The 23,978-nt window shown below is 46.2% G+C and overlaps 1 protein-coding gene across 3 annotated transcripts in view; it reads right to left on the bottom strand.

The window, feature by feature from the left end:
- Positions 1–23,978, bottom strand: part of LOC125454701 (uncharacterized protein C2orf81 homolog) — a 36,280-nt gene that overhangs the window by 11,711 nt on the left and 591 nt on the right. Inside the window, exons 2-4 of one of the 3 annotated variants that reach the window (XM_059650752.1) lie at positions 14,368–14,601; positions 13,832–14,041; positions 7,518–7,706 (exon numbers count right to left, since the gene is read on the bottom strand). In XM_059650752.1, coding sequence (XP_059506735.1) covers positions 7,518–7,706; positions 13,832–14,041; positions 14,368–14,595 — 627 coding nt within the window. In that variant the 5' untranslated portion in view covers positions 14,596–14,601. The remainder of the gene's footprint in view (positions 1–7,517; positions 7,707–13,831; positions 14,042–14,367; positions 14,602–23,978) is intronic. The other 2 variants (XM_059650753.1, XM_059650754.1) reach the window with 2 other exon arrangements.

The following is a 23,978-nucleotide window of genomic DNA, read 5'->3' as shown; positions in this document are numbered from 1 at the left end:
TTTATATATATTATGTCACAAGGGTCCCAATACTGATCCCTGAGGAATGCCACTAGTCACAGCCCTCCATTCAGAAACTTACCCTTCCACTGCCACACTCAGTCTTCTATGACCGAGCCAGTTTTTAATCTATCTTGCAAGCTCACCTCTGATCCTGCATGATTTTACTTTCTGTTTCTCTGCCATGAGGGACCCTGTCAAAGGTCTTACTGAAGTCCATGTAGACAGCTGTTCTGGCTGGGAGGTTTGCTGGTGTCATGCGGGAGGATTTAAACTAGCTTGGCAGGGATGCTGGAACCAAAGCAATGCTGAATTGACTGAAAGGGAACTAGAGAATAGAGCCAGTAAGACTCAGAGGAAGAGCAGGCAGAGTGTGGTTGCTAATCAATGCCGGTCTGGTGGACTGAAGTGCATCTGTTTCAATGCAAGAAGTGTAACAGGTAAGGAAGATGAACTTAGAGCTTGGGTTAGTACTTGGAACTACGATGTTGTTGCTATTACATAAACTCAGTTGAGGGCGGGACAGGGTTGGCTGCTTAACATTTCAGGATATAGATGTTTCAGGCAGGATACAGGGGGATATAACAGGGTTGGGGGAGTTGCACTACTTGTTAAGGAGGTTATCACAGCTGTACTGCAGGAGGACACCCCAAATGGCACATACAGTGAGACAATATGGGTACAGCTCAGGACCAGGAAGGGTGCAGTCATAATGTTTGGCATTTACTATAGGCTGTCTAACAGCCAGCAGAAGATAGAAGAACAGATATGTAGGCAGATTTTGGCAAGATGTAAAAGTAATAGGGATTTTGTCATGGGTGATTTTAACTTCCCATATATTGACTAGGACTCACTTAGTGCTTGGGGCACGGAGGGCAGAGTTTGTAAGGAGCATCCAAGAGGGCTTGTTGAAACAGTATGTTGATAATCCAACTAGGAAAGGGGTCATACTGGACCTAGCACTGGGGAATGTGCCTGGAGAGGAGGTCGATGTCTGAGTAGGGGAGCAGCTCAGGAACAGTAACCACAATTCAGCAAGCTTTAAGGTACTGATGAATAAAGTTGAGTTCAGTTGTCAGGTAAAGGTGCTAAACTGGGGCAAGGTTAATTACAACAATATTAGGCAGGAACTGAAGAATGTAGATTGGAGACAGATGTTTGAGGGCAAATCAACATCTGGTATGTGGGAGGCTTTCAAGTGTAAGTTGGTAGGAACTTAGGACCGGCATGTCCTTGTAAGGATGAAGGATAAGTATGGCAAGTTTAGGGAACCTTGGATAATGAGAGATATTGTGAGCCTAATCAAAAGGAAAAGGAAGCATTTGTTGAGGCTAGGAGGCTGGGAACACACGAAGCAAGGGTGAAATACAAGGGAAGTCAAAATAAATTTAAGCAGTGGGTCAGGAGGGCTAAAAGGGGTCATGAAAAGCCTTTGGCCAGGATTAAGAAAAATCCTAAGGCATTATACATAGATAAAGAACAAGAGTCTAGCCAGGGAGAGGGTTGGCCCACTCAAGGACAGGGAAGGAAATTTACGTGTGGAGCTAGAGGAAATGGGCAAGGTATTAAATGAGTACTTTGCATCAGTATTCAGCATAGAGAAGGTCTCGGTGGATGATGAGTCTGGGGAAGGGTGTGTAGATAGTTTGGGTCATGTTGAGATCAAAAGGGAGGAGGTATTGGGGCTCTTGAAAAACATTAAGTTCGATAAGTTCCCAGGGCCTGATGGAACATATCCCAGAATACTGAGAGAGGGAAGGGAGGAAACTGTTGGGAACTTGAGAGAAATCTTTGTATCCTCACTGGCTACAGGGAAGGTCTCAGAGGATTGGCAAATAGTCAATGTTGTTCTTTTGTTTAAGGGTGGCAAGGATAATCCAGCTAATTACAGGCTGGTGAGCTTTACGTCAGTGGTAGCGAAATTATTGGAGAGGATTCTTTGAGACAAAATTCACTCCCACTTGGGAGAGTTAGCGACAGGCAAGTGGTTTTGTGAAGGGGAGGTCGTATCTCACTAACCTGATTGAGTTTTTTGAGGAAGTGACGAAGGTGATCGATGAGGGTCATTCATTGTAAGTAAGAAATGAGAAATGTCCCAGCACCGACCCTTTTGGCACACCACTAGTCACAGGCCTCCAGTCCAAGGAACAACCTTCAGTCATCACTCTTTGCTTCCTACCATCGAATCAATTTTGAATCCCATGTGACCTAACCTTCATGACTAGCCTGCTGTGCGGCAAAGGCCTTACTAAAGTCCATACAGACAACATCCACTGCCCTACCCTCATATATCCTTTGGTTACCTCTTTGAAAAACTAAAAGATTTGTTAGATATGACTTCCTGTGCAGAAATCCATGCTGTCTATCCCCGATCAGATCTTGACTATCCAAATGTTGTTTGATCCTGTCCCTCAGTATCCTCTCCAATAACTTGCCTACCACTGATGTCAGGTTCACTGGCCTGTAGTTCCCTGGCTTGTCTTTGTTAACTTTCTTAAACAATAGAACAATATTAGCCACCCTCCAGTCTTCCAGAACTTCACCAGTGGTTAAAGATGAATGAAAAATCTCTGCAAGTGCCTCTGCAATTTCTTCCCTAGCCTCCACAACTTCCGAGGGTAGACTTGATCAGGCTCAGGGGATTTATTCACCTTAATGTGCTTTAACTTATTCATCTCTCTTTTGTCCCTCTTTTGTGTTTATTTTTCGTCTTATTTTCATTTTTCTGGATTTGGACTCCCTGCCTCGAGGCAGGATTGGACTCTTCAGGTCGGACACCTGGTCTCAGACTATTGGTCTCTGACACCCTACCTCAGACTCTCGGCATTGGACATCTAGTCTCGGACACCAGGCACTGGGCACACCCCTCAGACTCTTGGCTTTGGACAGCCTCGGTCAGCCTCAGCACAGACCCAATGAAGCATCTTCTTGATATGGCATGGTGGTCTCCTGGCCTGGCATGGTGGCCTGGCGTACTGGTGTGGTAGCCTTCTAGCCTGGCAGTCTTTTGGCTTCATATGGCATCCTTATGCTCCAGCGTGCCAATCTCCTGTCCCAGTATGACAGTCTCTCAGTGGCCCAGCGTGGCAATCTCCTGTCCCAGTATGACAGTCTCTCGGTGGCCCAGCATGGCAGTCTCTTGGTCTGGTGTGGTGGTGTCTCTGGGAAAGTTTAGAATTATACTTGACAAGCTGCATGACCTTGAATGTGTCCTATGAACACTCCATTACAAGCTGAAGGTTTAAATGGGCCCTAAGGGGCAACTTTTTCACCCACAGCTGCCAGTGGAAGTGGCAGAGGCTGGTACAATTACAACATTTAAAAGGCATCTGGATGGGTATATGAATAGGAAGCATTTAGAGGGATATGGGCCAAATGCTGGTAAATGGGACTAGATTAATTTAGGATTTCTGGTCGGCATGGGCGAGTTGGACTGAAGGGTCTGTTTTGGTGCTGTACAACTCTATGACAAGTGTACCTGCCATGGAGGGAGTACACTCTCGGTCAAAATCAGGAACCACAGGACTGTCGTAAGAGGAGAGATTGCTTTGGCTGGGCTGGTATTCACTAGAGTTTAAAAGAATGTGAAGGGATCTGATTGAAATGCAGAAAATACAAACAGGACTAGACACAGCAGTTGTAGAGGAGCCAAGAACAAGGGGACATAGTCTCAGGATACTGCGTAGGCCATTTAGGACTGAGATGAGGAAGCATTTTTTCAGTCAATGGGTAGTGAACCAATTGAATTTGTTACTAAAGAAGCCTGTGGAGGCCGGGTGACTGAATATATTCAAGACAGTGATGGATACATTTCTAAATATTAAAGACACCAAGGGGATTGGCGAGAAAATGGGAATAGGGCATTGAGATAGAAGCTCAGCCATGGCCTTGGTAGAGGACAGAGCAAGTTCAAGAAGCTGAATGGCATAATTCCACACCTAGTGTCTATATTTCAGATTCTTGGGAGACTTGACAAGGAGCTGTACAGAGGCCATTTCCCATTTTGGGAATCTAGGATGAGAGGGTATAATTTCAGAATAAGGGTCAGCCAGTTAACTCAGAGATGAGGTGGAATTCACTCTCTCAGAGGGCAGTAATTCTGAATGAACAAATGAATGATTTATCACATATATCTAGAGAGATACAGTGATAAGTATTCTATTTCCACAACCCGGCGCCATTTTGAGGTACAAAAGAACAAATAAAGTACTGAAATAGAGTGCGTCTTTATTGGTCGGAGTCCCAAACACAAGTCAAGGACTTCTGCAGGGTCCCCACTTCTGGTACCACTGCGGTGGGTGAGGTACCACCTCCGTAATAGTCCACACTCCAGGCCTACTGCAGCCAAGAAGCCCCACTCCAGCATTGCTGCAGCTGACATTTCGCTGCCATTCCAGGAGTCCACGCATCAGGCCTACAAGGCCGGAGTCACTGCTAATACCGCTCTGGCCATTCCAGTAGGTCCCAGCTCTCTCAATGATTTCTAACACTCTCACTTTCTCATGGGGAACAGACAATGCTCCAGTTTGCTTCCACTTGGTTTTGGTCCATTTCCTCCGAGCCACCTACTTATCCAATATCTTTGAGTTGATTACAGCCTCTTCCACGTATTAGCACCCACGTCAACCAGCCGGATATTATGAATTCTATCATATAGAGGAGGAAGCTAGCTGGAACACCAATGATGCAAGGGCTCAGAGCAAGCAGCAGCTGTTCTGCTGAGGCTTTGCAGGTAGGAAGCAAGGGACTCACTGAGAGGTGAGGTATTACGGGAGGTATTAAGGGAGATAATTGCCTAGTGGTATTAAAGGTGGACTGTTAATCCAGAGATCCAGATAATGTTCAGGGGACCTGTTCTGGGGATTCGGGCTTGAATCCTGCCATGGCATATGGTGGATTTGCATTCACTAAAATATCTGGAATTAACAGTCCAGTGATGACAATGAATCCATTGTCTATTGTCGGAAAAACCGATCTGGTTCGCTAATGCCCTTTACGGAAGGAAATTGCCATCCTTACCCAGTCTGGCCTACACGTGACTTCAGACCCACAACAATGTGGTTGACTCTGAACTGCCCTCTGGGCAATAAATGCTGCCTAACCAGCGACACCCTCATCCCATTAATGAATTAGAAAAGACATGTATTCCAGTGGATAAATGATTGTAACAAATGCCATTAGACTCATGGTGAGCACATTGTAGCCAGGGGGCTTCAGCACCATCACTCCAGGTCTGTGTAACAATCCCCAGCTTCACAGCCTCTGGAATATCAAACTTCACTGAAGTTCAAGGTCACTATTCTGGTCATAGTTCAGTGTGAAATCGTTCTGTAGGTCATAGGAATAGTAAGGACTGCAGATGCTGGAATTCAGAGTCAATATTAGAGGAGCAGGAAAGTCGATGTTTTGGGTCTGGATCCTTCATCAGGACTGGGGAGGAGGAAGGGAGTTCAGAAATAAATAGACGGAAGGGGTGGGGCTGGAGGAAGGGAGGTGGGATGGTGATAGGTGGATGCAGTCAGGGGTTTATTGAGATTGTCAGTGGGAAGGATGGAATGAATAGGTCAGAAGGAAAATGGACAGGTTGTGTCAGGTCAAGGAGGCAGGAACGAAAGGGAGAGCTGAACATGGGACGTGGCTTGGAGTGGGGAGATTTTGAAGCTGGTGAACTGTATGTTGAGGCCATTGAGTTGTAAGCTGCCGCGGCGGAAGACAAGGTGCTGTCCATCCAGTTTACATGTGGCCTCATTGTGACAGTGCAGGAGACCCAGGATAAACATGTTACCAAGGGAGTGGTCGTGGGAGGGGGAGTTGAAATGCCTGGCAACCAGAAAGTGATGTTGATTGGAGCATAGAGAGCACAGATACTCCGAGAATTGGTCACCGAGTCTGCAATTGATCTCTTAGACGCAGAGGAGACCATTTCAGAAGTAATGGATGCAATAGACCGGGTTAGAAGATGTATAGGTGAATCTCTGCAGATTTTCTGGGTTCTTAGGTGGAGATGAGAGAGAAGGTGTTGGGGCAGGTGTAACATTTCCTGTGGTTGCAGGGAAAGGTGCTAGGTGTGGTCGAAGACTTGGTAAGGAGTGTGGAGCTGATGGGGGAGGCGTGGATTAACAGGTCCCTTCCGGAAAGCAGATAGGGTGAGGAAGGAAATACCTTTTTGGTGTTGGGGTTTGATTGCCGGAGGTGAAAATGGCGGAGGATTGTGCGTTGGATTTGGAGATTGGTGGGATAGTATGTGAGGACCAGGGGGACACTATCCTTATTGTTGCTGGGAAGAGGGGGTTTGAGAGCAGAAGTGTGTGAAATGCAGGAGATGTGGTTGAGGGCATTATGAATCAAAGAAGAGGGGAAATTATGGTCCTTCAAGTAGGAAGATGCCTGGGACATCAGGGAGTGGAACATTTCATCCGGGGGGAGCAGATGTAGCGGAGGCAGAGGAATTGGGAGTATGGGATCACCTTCTCACCTATCTGCCACACCCTTCCCACCAACCAATCCCTACAAATCCCTATTTGCATCCACCTATCACCATCCCACCTACCTTCCTCCAGTCCGACCCCTCCCTCTATCTATTTCTGAGCTCCCTTCGTCCTCCCCAGTACTGATGAAGGGTCCAGATCTGAAATGGTGACTTTCCTGCTCCTCTGATTCTGTCTGACCTGCTGTGCTCCTCCAGCTCCACAATGTATCAACTCTTGCTCTATAGTTCACTATTCTGGTCACAGTTCAGTGTGAAATTTGATGTACAGGTCACTATTCTGGTCACAGTACAGTGCAAAGTCACCTAATAGGTCACTATTTTGGTCAGAGTTCAGTGTGAAGTTGTGCTACATGTCACTATTCCAGTCACAGCTCAGTGTGAAGTCATGTGTAGGTCCTGTACAATTCTTTGCTACAGAATGTTGTTGAGTCTGGTTTGTTAGGTACATTCAAGGCTGTGATAGACAGATTTTTAATCAGTAAAGGAATCAAGGATTATGGGGTAAAGGCAGGAAAGTGCAGTTGAGGATTATTAGATCAACCATGACCTCACTGAATAGTGCAGACTTGATGGGCTGGGTGGCTTACTTCTGCTCCAACATCTGACGGTCTCATGGTCTAATTTTAATTTTTTACCAATTTCTCTGATAAATCAATTCATCAATTCGCTATTACTGTTAATTTCTTTGTTTTTTTTACCTCTGATAGTTTTTATACCATTCAGAGTCTGTGGTGTTAACTTTTTATTTGAGATTTATGAAGTTCTCTTTCTCTCAGCAAACTTCCCACAACATTGTTAGTGTGAATCCCATTGACAGTTTCTCTTCCCCTGGTGCTGGTGTCAATGCCACATGAACTGAGGCTTCTGTTCACCTCATCACTCTACGAGCGTTGCATTCAATTCTTGCATTGTTTGATCCTACGTTAATTTGCACCCCATTCAGGTAGAATTTCAAAAGTCCTTGCAGCCTGAATCGACAGTAACCATGTGCAAATTAGCCGAGACTTCTGTTTTGGGACTTGATTACCTTTTCAGATTGCAGGTGATAGCCCATTAGCTCTTTGCAGATTGAAAGTTGAGGCTGCCCACCGTCCTGTTCCTGCTGACTGCTCCCACATTCAGGTCTAGGATCATGGCCGAAGAACTCATCATCTGGGGGACCTCGATCCGCCATTATCAAACAAGTGGTATGTCGTGTAGTCTTCTCATAAGTTTCCTAATTCAAAACAAATGTTGACATTAAAATAATTTCACCACACAGGCTCAGTTTCAGTCATTTCATACCACTGCCATCGATAGCCATTATGCTTGAACAGCCAGCACAAAGCTTCAGCACTATCAGAGGGTCAGTACTGAGGGAGTGCCACACTGTCGGGGGGTCAGTACTGAGGGAGTGCTGCACTGTCAGAGGGTCAGTACTGAGGGAGTGCCGCACTGTCAGAGGGTCAGTACTGAGGGAGTGCTGCACTGTCAGAGGGTCAGTACTGAGGGAGTGCTGCACTGTCAGAGGGTCAGTACTGAGGGAGTGCTGCACTGTCAGAGGGTCAGTACTGAGGGAGTGCTGCACTGTCAGAGGGTCAGTACTGAGGGAGCGCTGCACTGACAGAGGGTCAGTGCTGAGGGAGCGCTGCACTGACAGAGGGTCAGTACTGAGGGAGTGCTGCACTGTCAGAGGGTCAGTACTGAGGGAGTGCTGCACTGACAGAGGGTCAGTACTGAGGGAGTGCTGCACTGTCGGAGGGTCAGTACTGAGGGAGTGCTGCACTGTCAGAGGGTCAGTACTGAGGGAGTGCTGCACTGTCAGAGGGTCAGTACTGAGGGAGTGCTGCACTCTCAGAGAGTCAGTACTGAAGGAGTGCTGCACTGTCAGAGGGTCAGTACTGAGGGAGTGCTGCACTGTCAGAGGGTCAGTACTGAGGGAGTGCTGCACTGTCGGAGGGTCAGTACTGAGGGAGTGCTGCACTGTCGGAGGGTCAGTACTGAGGAGTTTTTTTTCTATTCATCTGTGGGATGTGGACATCGCTGGCTGCCAGCGTTTCTTGCCCATCGCTAGTTGCCGTTGAGAAGGTGGTGGTGAGCTGCCTTCTTGAACCACTGTCCGTGTGCTGTAGGTTGACTCACAATGCCATTAGGGAAGGAATTCCAGAATTTTGACCCAGCAACAGTGAAAGCGCGACGATATATTTCCAAGTCAGTCAGATGGTGAGTGGCTTGGAGGGGAACTTGGAGGAGGTGGTGTTGTCCACTGGAAGTGGTGGTGTTCCACTGGGGGTAGTGGTCTTGCACTGTCAGAGAGTCAGTTCTGAGGGAGCACTGCACTGTCGGATGGTCAGCACTGAGGGAATGCTGAACTGTTGGAGGGTCAGGATTGAGGGAAAGCTGCACTGTCAGAGAGTAAATATTGAAGGAATGCTATTATTGGAAGTTCAAAGCTGACGGAGTCCTGCACTGTCAGGCGATCAGTATTGAGGGAGCAAAGCATTGTTAGAGGGTCAGTACTGAAGGAGTGATACACTGTCAAATGATCAATACTGGAGAAGCAATGCTCTGTCAGTGGACCAGTACTAAGGGAGCACTTAACTGTCAGACGGTCAGGACCAGGGCATTGCTGCAATGCATAAACACAAGAACTGAGGGAGTGTCCCTTTGTCAGAGGATCAGTGTTGTGGGCGCACCCAACAATCAACATATCAGAACTGAGGGTGCATTACATTGTCATAGGGTCAGTATTGAGGGAGCTTTGGCTAAGCACAGTGAATATTTCCCCTCCCTCATTCAGGGAATCATGGGAAGAGCAGAGGTAGTCATGATGAGAGTAAGGGAGTCTTAGGGAGAGTGGAGAGAGTCACGGGCAGCATTCAGGGTGCGGGGTTTGCTGTGGGTGGAGAGGAAGGGTCATGGAGGGTAAGGTTAATATTGCTGAGAGTGGGCAACTGATGAATCAGAGAGGATGGGTCAGACCGCACTCTGTGAGCTGCCAGAGGAAGTGATGGAGGCTGGTACAATTAGAACATTTAAAAAGCATTTGGATGAGTACATGAACGCTGAGGATCCTGGGGTTGTATTCATTCGAGTTTATAAGATTGAGGGGAGATCGAATAGAAACTTACAAGATAATGCAAGGCTTAGAAAGGGAAGTTGTTTCCATTAGGCGGGGAGACTAGGACCTGTGGGCACAGAATTAGAGGGGGTCAATTTAGAAAGGAAATGAGGAGACATTTCTTCAACCAGAGAGTGGTGAGCCTGTGGAATTCATCGTCACAGAGTGCAGTAGAGGCCGGAATGTTAAATGTCTTCAAGGCAGAGATTGATAAATTCTTGATCTTGCAAGGAATTAAGGGCTACAGGGACAATGCGGCTAAGTGGAGTTGAAATGTCCATCAGCCATGATTAAATGGCAGAGTGGACTTGATGGGCCAAATGGCCTTACTTCCACTCCTATGTCTTATGGTCTTATGAATAAGGAGGATTTAGAGAGATATGGGCCAAATGCTGGCAAATGGGACGTGGGATTTAGGATATCTGTGTGGCATGGATGAGTTGGACCAAAGGGTCGGTTTCCTTGCTGTACATCTCTATGACTCTATAACTGTCCCAGTTCATAATAAAATTGGATGGTCTACACCTGGGCAGGACTGGAACCAATGTCCTAGGGGCTGCTTTTGCTAGCGCTGTTGGGGAGGGTTTAAACTAATGTGGCAGGGGGATGGGAACCAAATGAGGAGGTTAGTGGACAGTAAGGAGGTAGTAACTAAAGCCTGTAAGGAACTAGATAATGAAGTCAGCGTGACTAAAGGGAAGAGGAGGCAGAGAGCCGATGATGAACGTAAAGGGACAGGTGGTCTGAGGTGCATTTGTTTTAATGCGAGAAGTGTAGTAGATAAGGCAGATGAACTTAGGGCTTGGATTAGTACCTGGGAGTATGGTGTTATTGCTATTACTGAGACTTGGTTGAGGGAAGGGCAAGATTGTCAACTAAATATCCCAGGATAACGATACTTCAGGTTGGATAGAGAGGGAGGTAAACTAGGTGGAGGAGTTGCATTACTGGTCAAAGACGCTATCACAGCTGTACTGAAGGAGGAGGACTCAAGCAGTGAGGCAGTGTGGGCAGAGCTCAGAAATAGGAAGGGTGCGGTAACAATGTTGGGGCTGTACTACAGGCCTCCCAACAGCGAGCGTGAGATAGAGGCACAAATATGTAGCCAGGTTATGGAAAGATGTCGGAGCAACAGGGTGTAGGTGATGGGAGATTTCAATTTTCCCAACATTGACTGGGTTTAATTAGTGTTAGGCGTTTAGATGGAGCAGAATTTGTAAGGAGCATCCAGGAGTGTTTTCTAGAGCAGTATGTAAGTAGTCCAACTCAGGAAGGGGCCATACTGGACCTGGTGTTGGGGAATGAGCCTGGCCAGGTGGTTGAAGTTTCAGTAGGGTATTAATTTGGGAATAGTGATCACAATTCCGTAAGTTTTAGAATATTGATGGATAAAGACGAGAGTGGTCCTAAAGGAAGAGTGCTGAATTGGGGGAAGGCCAATTATAGCAAAATTTGGCAGGAGCTGGGGAACGTGGATTGGGAGCAGCTGTTTGAAGGTAAATCCACATTTGGTATGTGGGAGGCTTTTAAAGAGAAGTTGATTGGAGTGCGGGACAGACATGTCTCTGTGAAAATGAGAGATAGAAAGGGCAAGATTTGGGAACCATGGATGACAGGTGAAATTGTAAGACTAGCAAAGAGGAAGAGGGAAGCATACCCAAGGTCTAGGCGACTGAAAACAGACGAAGCTTTGGAAGAATATCGGGAAAGTAGGACCAATCTAAAACGAGGAATTAAGACGGCTAAAAGGGTTCATGAAATATCTTTAGCAAATATGGTTAAGGAAAATCCCAAAGCCTTTTATTCATACATAAAGAGCAAGAGGGTAACGCAAGAAAGGGTTGGCCCACTCAAGGACAAAGCAAGAAAGTTACGCGTTGAGTCAGAGAAAATGGATGACATGCTTGACAAGTACTTTGCGTCGGTATTCACCAAGGAGAGGAACGTGATGGATATTGAGGTAAAGGATTAATCCAGGTCAAATCAGCATAAGGAGGGGGGAAGTGTTAGGTATTCTACAAGGCATTAGGGTGGACAAGTCCCCAGGTCTGGATGGGATCTATCCCAGTTATTGAGAGAAGCGAGAGAGGAAATAGCTGAGACTTTAACAGATATCTTTGCAGCATTCTTAAGCACAGGTAAGGTCCCAGAGGACTGGAGAATTGCTCATGTCATCCCCTTGTTTAAGAAGGGTAGCAAGGATAATCCAGGTAACTATAGACCAATGAGCCTAATGCCAGTGGTGGGGAAATTGCTGGAGAAGATACTGAGGGATAGGATCTATTTACATTTGGAAGAAAATGGGCTTCTTAGTGATGGGCAGCATGGTTTTGTGCAGGGAAGGTCATGTCTTACCAACTTGATGGAGTTCTTTGAGGAAGTGACAAAGTTGATGGATGAGGGAAGGGCTGTAGATGTCATGTACATGGACTTCAGTAAAGTGTTTGATAAGGTTCCCCATGGTAGGCTGATGGAGAAAGTGAACTCACATGGGGTCCAGAGTGTACTAGCTAGATGGATAGAGAACTGGCTGGGCAACAGGAGACAGAGAGTTATAGTGGAAGGGAGTTTCTCAAAATGGAGAACTATGACCAGTGGTATTCCACAGGGATCCGTGTTGGGACCACTGTTGTTTGTGATATACATAAATGATGTGGAGGAAAGTATAGATGGTCTGATTAGCAAGTTTGCAGATGACACTAAGATTGGTGGAGTAGCAGATAGTGAAGGGGGCTGTCGGAGAATGCAGCAGAATATAGATAGATTGGAGAGTTGGGTGGAGAAATGGCAGATGGAGTTCAATCCAGGCAAATGCAAGGTGATGCATTTTGGAAGATCCAATTCAAGAGCGAACTATACAGTAAATGGAAAAGCCCTGGGGAAAATTGATGCACAGGGAGATTCGGGTGTTCAGGTCCATTGTACCCTGAAGATGGCAACACAGGTCGATAGACCGGTCAAGAAGCCATATGGCATCCTTTCATTCATTGGAGGGGGTGTTCAGTACAAGAGTTCACAGGTTCATGCCATAGTTGTATAGCTCTTTGGTTTGACTACATTTTGAATAGTGCCTACAGTTCTGGTCGCCACATTACCAAAAGGATGTGGATGCTTTGGAGACGGTGCAGAGAAGGCTCATCAGGATGTTGCCCGGTATGGAGGCGCTAGCTATGAAGAGAGGTTGAGTAGATTAGGATTATTTACATTTGAAAGATGGAGGTTGAGGGGGGCCTGATTGAGGTCCACGAAATGATGAAAGTATAGACAGGGTGGATAGCAAGAAGCTTTTTCCTAGAGTGGGAGACTCAATTACTAAGGGTCACGATTTCAAGGTGAGAGGGGAAAGGTTTAAGGGAGATATGTGTAGAAAGTTCTTTACACAGAGGGTGGTGGGGCCTGGAACGCGTTGTCAGCAGAGATGTTAGAGGTGGGCACAATAGCATCATTTAAGATGTATCCTGACAGATACATGAATGGGCAGGGAGCAGAGGGATACAGAGGAAAATAGGCGACAGGTTTAGATCGAGGATCTGGATTGGCTCAGGCTTGGAGGATCGAAGGGCTTGTTCCTGTGCTGTAATTTTCTTTGTTCTTTGTACTGAGGGACGTCACAGGCTACATGCTCAGAAGAACAGGGGGAACTGCGTAATCGGATCTGGCTTTTGAGGTTAGTGGTGCCTTCACTGTTAAATTAAACCTTATGCCAGACCATTGTCTTTTAAAAGCAATGGTAGGCAGATATGCTGAGCTGAGCCTGCAATGTGACAGAGTGTACACATTAAGCAACCACCATTGTACAAAATCAGCTCAGTAATCTTCAAAAGTTGGAGCAGGAGCATTAAAGAGAGAAGGAGAGAGACATATAAGCAAGCCCCTTGCAGGAACATTTCTGAGAAAAGTAATGATTACCCAACAGTGATAACAAGGTGTTGAGCTGGATGAACACAGCAGGTCAAGCAGCATCACAGGAGCAGGAAAGCTGATGTTTCGGGCCTAGACCCTGCTTCAGAAAAATTAAACCAACAGTTATGGGAATGGAGTCAAATATAACATAGACCCAGAACAGGTAAAGATTTCAGCCATGAGATTCTTATATCAAAAGATATCAATGAACCAGTTGGGTTTCAACAACCCAACAATTCCATGCCCATGTTTACTGATAATCTTTGCATTGCTAGTTCAGGAACATAACTATGATATAATTGTTGTTGAGCAGCAACTTTGATCTGGGTCTATTCTACCTGTTCCGCCCGAGTTGGTTTTGATGTTTTCCTCACCACTGGTACTGAGCCCTGGGCCCAGGAATCGGTGATATAAGCAATGGGTTCGTCATCTTCCTGCCAGGATGGATCCAGTGCCACGTTTCTCTCTCCTGGGTCGTACGTCAGGAACTGCCACTCGATAATCTGCAGGATGGCATCCTTGGCCTGAGTGATGGTGAATGGCAGCAGCTGAGGAAAGGACAAGGCAATGAGAAGAAGTGTGGATGCCAGGCGTCCTTGTGAATGGGCAATGAGACAAGAAGGTAGCACTGGAACTGAACCACCTTCCAAATTCCCTGTGCCCCTCTCGCCAGACAGTTACTGGACCATCCCCATTCCCTTGACAATCACTGGGTTCCACCCAACACCAAACCACCACTACCACCACCCCCACCACCCCAAATATCACCAACTCCCTCAACACTGTCCTACACCTCCCAGATAGTCCCATTGGGACTATCCACTGGGCTCAGTAATACTGTGGCCTGCACTAGCCTTGCCTCCATCAGCCTTACCTGTTTTTCAATGTATACTCTGTAACAACCATCCAATACTTGATTCACAATGTCATCAATGATATCCCCAATTTGACTCTCGGTATCTTCGATGTTAACCATAGACAGCCAGTCATTTTCCGTGAAGCGACCAGGTATAATTTCTACCACAGATGCTGGAGTGCTCACAGCTGCAGATATAGTTCTGCCTTTCTCTAGCCGAGACCTCTGTGCCGCGGAACGTGACATGGTTCCCTGTGTTCAAAAGAAGCAAAACATATTTTAAAAGACTGAATACTTCAATGCCCTTGCACATCAGTTGGTTAGTGCACAGAAATTTTACATTTATTCAGTGAGATCATGGCTGATAATCCTCACCTCTTCACTTTCCTGCTTTTGCCCATAACCCTTGATTCGCTTACCAATTAACAATCTCTCTCAGCCTTGAATATACTGAATGACCCAGTCTCAACAGCCCACTCTGGTCAAGAATTCCACACATTCACCCCGCTCTGACAGAAAAAAATCTCCTCTTCATCTCTGTCTTAAATATGTGGCCCCTTATTCTGAGATTACTCCCTCTGGTCCTATACTCTCGCACAAGGGGAAATAACCTTTCTGGCAGTCCCTCCATATGTGACATCAGTCCAGTGAACTTTCTCTGTGCTGTCTCTAATGACTATCATTCCTTAACCATGGGATCCAACACTATTCTCAATGTTCAGTGATAATGGGAACTGCAGATGCTGGAGAATCCAAGATAACAACATGTGGGGCTGGATGAACACAGCAGGCCAAGCAGCGTCTTAGGAGCACAAAAGCTGACGTTTCGGGCCTTGATCCTTCATCAATGTTCCAGCTGTGAGTCCAAAACTAGAGGTCATATGTTTAAAGTGAGGGAAAGATTTAACAGGGGCCTGAGGGGGAGGGCCATGTTTTCACGCACAGGGTGATGAGTATATGGGACAAGCTGTCAGAGGAAGGGGTAGAAACAGGTACAACATTTAAAAGACATTTGCTCAGGTACATGAATAGGAAAGGCTTAGATGGTCAGGGCCAAGCACAGGCAAATGGGACTACTTCAGTTTAGGAAACCTGGTCAGCATGGACAGGTTGGGCCAAAGGGCCTATTTCCTTGCTGTATGACTCTAGTGCCTTGTTTGGTTTTAGCAAAACTATATTTTTATACTCCTTGCCCTTGAAATAATTTGCCTTCCTTATTGGTGCATTTGCCTTTTATGTTCTTGCAATTTGTGTGAATGAAAGCACTTTTTAATAAACATTTGTGGGATGTGAGTCTTGCTGGATTAGTCAGTATTTATCGCCTATGCCTCATTCCCCTTCAGAATGTGGTGGTGAGCTGCTTTCTTGAGCCGCTGCAGTCCATGTGCTATAGGTGGACCCAAAAAATCCTTAGACAGGGTTTGCAGGATGGATGAGCAAACTGGTCATCGCACTTTATTCAAGCTGGGGGAAGTGTATTAAATAGCAATGTAATTATAGTAGATAGCAGTATAGTTAGAAGGTTACTGTTCTCTGTAGCTGTGAGACAGAGAGAGTCCTGCAGGTTGGTATAGGTTCCTGTTGGTGTTATGAATCCAGTATGTGAGGCTGATTTGGTTTGGCTTGCTACGCCAATGTCATTGCAGAGTAGAGAGGTCATGCTAGAGCTGTAGACGTCTTTGGCTGCACACTACTATGTGCAGTTCCAGTTGCTATGATATGGAGGTGCCAGGGTTGGACTGGACAAAATCAGAAGTCGCATGACACCAGGTTATAGTACAACACGTTCATTTGAAATTACAAGCTTTTGGAACGCTGCTCCTTTATCAGGTGAAATGAGGAGGAGACGCGCAGGTACAGAATTTATAATCAGAGAGATCAAGATAACATTTGTGGGGTTCCACAGGGCTCTGTCCTTGGGCCTCTACTGTTTGTAATTTTTATTAATGACTTGGACGAGGGAATTGAAGGATGGGTCAGCAAGTTTGCAGACGACACAAAGGTCGGAGGTGTCGTTGACAGTGTAGAGGGCTGTTGTAGGCTGCAGCGGGACATTGACAGGATGCAGAGATGGGCTGAGAGGTGGCAGATGGAGTTCAACCTGGATAAATGCGAGGTGATGCATTTTGGAAGGTCGAATTTGAAAACTGAGTACAGGATTAAGGATAGGATTCTTGGCAGCGTGGAGGAACAGAGGGATCTTGGTGTGCAGATACATAGATCCCTTAAAATGGCCACCCAAGTGGACAGGGTTGTTAAGAAAGCATATGGTGTTTTGGCTTTCATTAACAGGGGGATTGAGTTTAAGAGTCGTGAGATCTTGTTGCAGCTCTATAAAACTTTGGTTAGACCGCACTTGGAATACTGCGTCCAGTTCTGGGCGCCCTATTATAGGAAAGATGTGGATGCTTTGGAGAGGGTTCAGAGGAGGTTTACCAGGATGCTGCCTGGACTGGAGGGCTTATCTTATGAAGAGAGGTTGACTGAGCTCGGTCTCTTTTCATTGGAGAAAAGGAGGAGGAGAGGGGACCTAATTGAGGTATACAAGATAATGAGAGGCATAGATAGAGTCGATAGCCAGAGACTATTTCCCAGGGCAGAAATGGCTAGCACGAGGGGTCATAGTTTTAAGCTGGTTGGTGGAAAGTATAGAGGGGATGTCAGAGGCAGGTTCTTTACGCAGAGAGTTGTGAGAGCATGGAATGCGTTGCCAGCAGCAGTTGTGGAAGCAAGGTCATTGGGGTCATTTAAGAGACTGCTGGACATGCATATGGTCACAGAAATTTGAGGGTGCATCCATGAGGATCAATGGTCGGCACAACATTGTGGGCTGAAGGGCCTGTTCTGTGCTGTACTGTTCTATGTTCTATGTTCTATGTTCTAAAATTCATTCAAATGGTGAGAGAATTGTTGATGGGCTGAATGATAAGTCACTGCAGGTCATCAAGAGTGTCAGATGGTGTGAGCGAAGTGTTAACAGCTGAAAAACAAGTGAAGGGATGACCTAAAATCTGATTAATTGAGGCAGAGAGATAATTACAAGAAATTAAAAATGAAGTGGTGCCGGAGACAAACCGAATGACTGGAATAACACGATGGGTGTGAGTTACATGTAGAGGGTCTAACCAAAGTAACAAGTAATCCAAAACTGTAGAAACTATTTAAGGTAGAGAGATAATAACAAGTTATCAAGAAGATGATGTCAAAACAGGACAGCAAAAAGTATTTTACAAATACAGAAGTATGGTGGGGTTACATGAAGCATGATATGACCCCAAGATCATGGTTGAAGCCACATTCCTGGGTACAGAACTTGGTTGTCAGTCTCTGTCTGGTGATTCTGCATTGTTGTGTATCTTGAAGGCCGCCTTGGAAGGCACTGAATGTCCTTGTCCACTGAAGTATTCCCTGACTGCAAGGGAACATTCTTGTCTGGCAATTGTTGTGTGGTGTCCATTCATTCATCGTTATAATGTCTGCATGGTGGCCTTGCCCTGCAGTCTACAAGGTAGACAACATTGGCCCAGTCACATTAATATTTGCTGTGTACATGGTGGGTAGTGTTCCCACATGTAATGGTAGTGTCCATGTCAATGATCTGGCGTGTCTTGCGGAGGTTGCCGTGGCAAGATTGCGTGGAGTTGTGGTCACTGAAGGCTCAGTAGTTTCTGCAAACAATGGTCTGTTTAAGGTTTGGCAGGTGAGAAGTGGAGGTGTAGGATGATCTTGGCGAGACGTTCGTCAACATTGATGATATGTTAAAGGCTCCAAAGAACATGGTGTAGTTTCTCCACTCTAGAAAAGTACTAGACGACGAAGGGTACCCTTGGCAATGGCCTAGTGGTATTGTTGCTGGACCGTTAATCCAGAGACCCAGATAATGTTCCGGGGACACGGTTGCAAATCCTGCCATGGCAGATGGTCGAATTTGAATTCAATAAAATATCTGGAATTAAGAGTCTCATGATGACTGTGAATTCGTTGTCAATTGTCAGGAAAAACCCATCTGGTTCACTCATGTCCTTCATGGAGGAAACTGCCATCCTTACCTGGCCTGGCCTTCAGGTGACTCCAAACCCACAGCAACGTGGTTGACTCTTAACTGCCCTCTGGGCAATTAGGGATGGGCAACAAATGCTGCCTAGTCATCCCATGAATGAATAAAGACAAAGAACTCTATTGGTCATGTCCCGTGTCTGTCTTCTGGAGGTCGTTGTGGTTTTTTGTTGTGGCATATCAGAACTATCCCAGCGTTCTGAAGGACGCAAGGGAGGAAATTGCTGGGACCTTGTATGAAATATTTGTATTTTCTTTAATCACAGGTGAGGTGTCAAATGATTGAAAATTGGCCAAAGTCACTCCTTTGTTTAAGATGGGGGACAGGAATAATCTTGGAAGTTACGGGCCAGTGAGCCTTAAGTCAGCGGTAGGGACGTTATTGGAGAAGCTTCTTCAGACAAGATTTACTCACACTTGGAAAAATATGAACTTATTAGCAATAAATGGCATGGCTTTGTGCAGAGAAGGTTGTGTCTCGCAAACTTGATTGAGCGTTTTCAGCAAGTGATAAAGATGATTAATGAGGGCAGAGTAGTGGAATTCATCTATATGGACTTTAACAAGGCCTTTGACAAGATCCCTCATAGCGGACTTACACAGAAAGTGAAGTCATATGGAACCCACGGTGAGCTAGTAAGAAAGATACAGAACTCGCTTGGTCAGAAAGTAGCAGAGGAATGTTTATTTTCTGACTGGAGATCTGCGATTAGTGCTGTTTTGCAAGAATCAATGCTGGAACCCTGCTGTTTATAATACAAATGATTTGGAGGAGAATGTACATGTCTGATTAGTAAGTTTGCAAATGACACAAAGATTGGGGGAGCTGCAGATAGTGAGGAGGATTCCTAAATGATATAACAAGATATAAGGCTGTAGACTTGGGCGGAGATATGGCAGATATATTTTGATCCAATGTTTAAGACCATAAGACAGAGGAGTGGAAGTAAGGCCATTCGGCCCATCAAGTCCACTCCGCCATTTAAATCATGGCTGATGGGCATTTCAACTCCACTTCCCTGCACTCTCCCCGTAGCCGTTGATTCCTTGTGAGATTGAGAATTTGTCGATCTCTGCCTTGAAGGCATCTAATGTCCCGGCCTCCATTGCGTATTGATACATAAATGAATATGCAGGGGCATAGAGGCAAAAGGTTATTAACTTAGAAAGGCGCTGTGTTGGCTTTGTGGTCCAAAGGGCCTGTTTCTGTTTGTAATGTTCTTTGTTTTAGATGTTGCCAGACTTCGTTTCTCCAGCAATTACTGTTTTGTTTGACTGCCCTTGGGTACTGCCCCCCATACTGTTCCTGTGAGTACTGACGTGTGCGCACACGCACACACATGCATGTACACATCCCTCTCCCCTTCTCTTCCCTCTCCCCCAGTATTGTTCACCCCAGCCCAGGTCCCAAGCATTATCTCCTTGGGTATTTCCCCCACTCCCTGGATATTGCCCCTCACTCTTTCCTCCAAGAATACTGCATTCACTCCATGGATTATGCCCCTTCATCACACCAGCCCTGGGGTAAGACCCTCCCTCCGCTGTTCCCCAGGCACCTTCTAAAGCCTTGTAAAGCCCTTTCCTCTACCAGACCATCCTATTTCTCTCTCATGCTTCTATTTCCCCTTCCTCTCTCTCTCCCTTTTGCATTGCCCTTCCTTCTTCTCTTTCTCTACCCCCCCCGGTATTACCACCATCTCTCTCTCTCTCTCTCTCTGCTCCCTCACTCCATTTCTTACCACTACCTCTCTCTCTACCCTGGGTACTACCCTCTCTCTCTCTTTCTCCAGGTCCCAGATAAAAGCTCCTCATTTTCTCTCTTTCCCCACCCCAGATATTGGGGATATTACCTCCCGCCTCTCTGCATCCCCCACCCGCTACAGCAGGTATTGTCCCCTCCTCCATCTCTTTCTCTACTCTGTGTATTACCTCTCCTCTCTCTCACAACACCCCCACCCCGTCCCCTCCAGGTATTGCCACCACTCTGTCTCTCTGCCTTGGGTATGACCCCCCCTCCTCTCACTCTCTCTTTAGGTATTTACTCCTCTCTTTCTATCACTGGCATATTTCTGGGGTATTTACCTCGGCATGTTGGGGTTAATTACTCTCCTCACGATCACTGGGGTATTACCCCTGTCTCTCAAGGGTATTTACCCTCTCTATCACTGCGGGGCGGCACGGTGGCTCAGTGATTAGCACTGCAGCCTCACAGCACCAGGGACCCAGGTTCAATTCTAGCCTCGAGTAACTGTCTGTACGGAGTTTGTACGTTCTCCCTGTGGCTGCGTGGGTTTTCTCCGGGTGCTCCGGTTTCCTCCCACAGTCCGAAGATGTGCACACTAGGTGGATTGGCCATGCTAAATTGCCCGTAGTTTTCAGGGTTATAGAGGGATGGGTCTGGGTGGGATCTATCAAGGGGCAGTGTGGACTTGTTGGGCCGAAGCGCCTGTTTTCACACTGTAGGGAATCTAATCTAATCTATATACCATAGTCTCTCTGGGGTATTTAACTAATTCTCTTGGATATCTCCCTTTCTCTCCATCTCTGCAGTATTTACTCTTTCCTCTCTGGGGTATTAATATCTCAAGGGTATTCATCTCTAACTCTGCATTTACCACACTCTCCATCTCTGAGGCATTTACCTCTTTGTCCATTCCTGGCATATTTACCATTTTCACTCGCTCTGCGGTATTTACCACAGTCTCCCACGTGTCCATATCGCTGGGGAATTTACCACTCTCTAGCTCTGGCATATTTATTCCTGTGTTTCTAAGTTTGAAATATGCACCCAGAAAACTCAGGGGTATTCTCAAATTATTTACTCCACTCCTCTGGGATATTCACCTCTCTACATCTGTGCTATTTTTCTCTCTGCATCTAAGATACTTAGGCCACCCTCTCTCTATGGGCTATTGATACTTCTACTATTAGGTAACTTATATCTCTCTCTGGAGTATTTACGCCGCTGTCCAGGTGCTTCTTGAATGCAGCTACTGTGTCAGCTTCCACCACGTCCTCTGACAGCGTGTTCCAGGCACTCATCACACTTTGTGTGAAAAACGTGCCTCTCACATCTCTTTTTAAACTGCACCCCCCCCCACCAACTACCCCAGCACCTTGAATCTGTGTCCCTGAGTAATTGACCTCTATGCCCTGGGAAAAAGCCTCAGACTTTCCATTCTATTGAAGCCATTCACAATCTTATAAACTTCTATTAGGTCACCCTTTAACCTCCTGCGTTCCAGTGAAAACTAACCCGGTTTTTCCAAGCTTCTGCATAGCTAAAATTTCCCAGGTAACATTCTGGTAAACCTTATCTGTACTCTTTCCAAAGCATCTGCATCCTTCTGAAGGGTTTAGCCCCTTCTGTGTAATCTCTGTGGTATTTACCCTCTCTGTAAAAGGGGCATTTATCCCTTCAACTCTGGAATGTATTTACCCCTCTCTCTAACTCTTGTATATTTCAATTTCCCTGGGGCATCCGCCCTCCTCTCCCTCTCTGTCTCTCTCTATGGGAGGCACTTACCCCCTTCCATCTCCTCCCTGCAATAGCAATGAAAATAGAATCCCCCTCGTCCACCCCCACCAACCTCCAAGTACAACACATCATCCTCTGGCACTTCCACCACCTGCAATCTGACCCCATTACCAAGGGCATTTTTTCCTCCCAACGCTTACCTGCTTTCCAGAGGGATCATCCACTCTGTGACTCCCTTTTCTATGGTATATTTACCCCTATCTCTGGGGTATCTAACCTCTCTCTGGGGTATTTACCCCCATCTCTAGGGCATGTGCCCCTCATCCCAGGGTATTTATCCACACTCTGGGACATTCATTCCTATTTCGAGGGCATTTATACCCCCTCTCCAGGGTATTTACCCCTGTCGCGGGGGCATTTATCCAGCTCCCCTGGAAATTTACCCCTCTCTCAGGAATATTTATCCTGTCACAGGGATATTTACTCCTCTTTCAGGGATATTTACCCATCACTCAGGGATATTTACCCATTCAGGGATATTTACACCTCTCTCAGGGATATTTACCCTCTCTCCGGGGTATTTACCATCTTGCAGGGATATTTACCCCATCTCAGGGGTATTTATTCCTCTCTCCAGGGTATTAACCCCTCTCACAGAGACATTTACCCTTCTCGCAGTGATTTTTACCCTCTCTCAGGGGAATTTGCCCCCTCTCAGGGATATTTAACCCTCTCACAGGGGTATTTAACTCTCTCACAGGCATATTTACCCTTCTGTCCAGGGTATTTACCCTCTCAGAGATATTTACCCCTCTCACAGGGATATTTACCCTCTCTCAGGTATATTTAATCCTCTCTCAGTTATATTTAATCCTCTCTCAGGGATATTTACCCTTCTCGCAGAGATATTTACCCCTCTCGCAGAGATAGTTACCCTCTCACAGAGATATTTACTGCTCTCTCAGGGATATTTACCGCTCTCACAGGGATATTTACTCCTCTCACAGGGATATTTACCCCTCTCACAGAGATATTTACCCGTCTCTCAGGGATATTTACCCACTCACAGGGATATTTACCCTCTCTCAGGGATATTTACCGCTCTCTCAGGGATATTTACCCTCTCAAAGGGATATTTACCGCTCTCACAGGGATATTTACCCCTCTCACAGGGATATTTACCCTCTCACAGGGATATTTACCCACTCACAGGGATATTTACCCCTCTCACAGGAATATTTACCCACTCACAGGGATATTTGCCCTCTCTCACAGGGATATTTACCCCTCTCACAGGGATATTTACCCTCTCACAGGATATTTACCGCTCTCACAGGGATATTTACCCTCTCACAGGGATATTTATCCCTCTCACAGGGATATTTACCCTCTCACAGGGATATTTACCCCTCTCACAGGGATATTTACCCTCTCACAGGGATATTTACGGCTCTCACAGGGATATTTACCCCTCTCACAGGGATATTTACCCCTCTCTCGGGGTATTTACCCTCTCACAGGGGTATTTACCCCTCTCACAGGGATATTTACCCTCTCTCAGGGATATTTACCCCTCTCTCAGGGGTATTTACCCTCTCACAGGGATATTTACCCTCTCTCAAGGATACTTACCCCTCTCTCGGGGTATTTACCCTCTCACAGGGATATTTACCCTCTCACAGGGATATTTACCCCTCTCACAGGGATATTTACCCTCTCTCAGGGATATTTACCCCTCTCTCAGGGATATTTACCCTCTCACAGGGATATTTACCCCTCTCTCAGGGGTATTTACCCTCTCACAGGGATATTTACCCTCTCTCAGGGATATTTACCCCTCTCTCAGGGGTATTTACCCTCTCACTGGGATATTTACCCTCTCTCAGGGGTATTTACCCTCTCTCAGGGATATTTACCCTCTCTCAGGGATATTTACCCCTCTCTCAGGGGTATTTACACTCTCACAGGGGTATTTACCCCTCTCACAGGGATATTTACCCTCTCTCAGGGATATTTACCCCTCTCTCAGGGGTATTTACCCTCTCACAGGGATATTTACCCTCTCACAGGGATATTTACCCTCTCTCAAGGATAC

This window comes from Stegostoma tigrinum, chromosome 1 (genome assembly GCF_030684315.1).
Source record: "Stegostoma tigrinum isolate sSteTig4 chromosome 1, sSteTig4.hap1, whole genome shotgun sequence".
NCBI classification, from domain to species: domain Eukaryota; kingdom Metazoa; phylum Chordata; class Chondrichthyes; order Orectolobiformes; family Stegostomatidae; genus Stegostoma; species Stegostoma tigrinum.
This window is presented reverse-complemented; position numbering and strand designations above follow the sequence as displayed.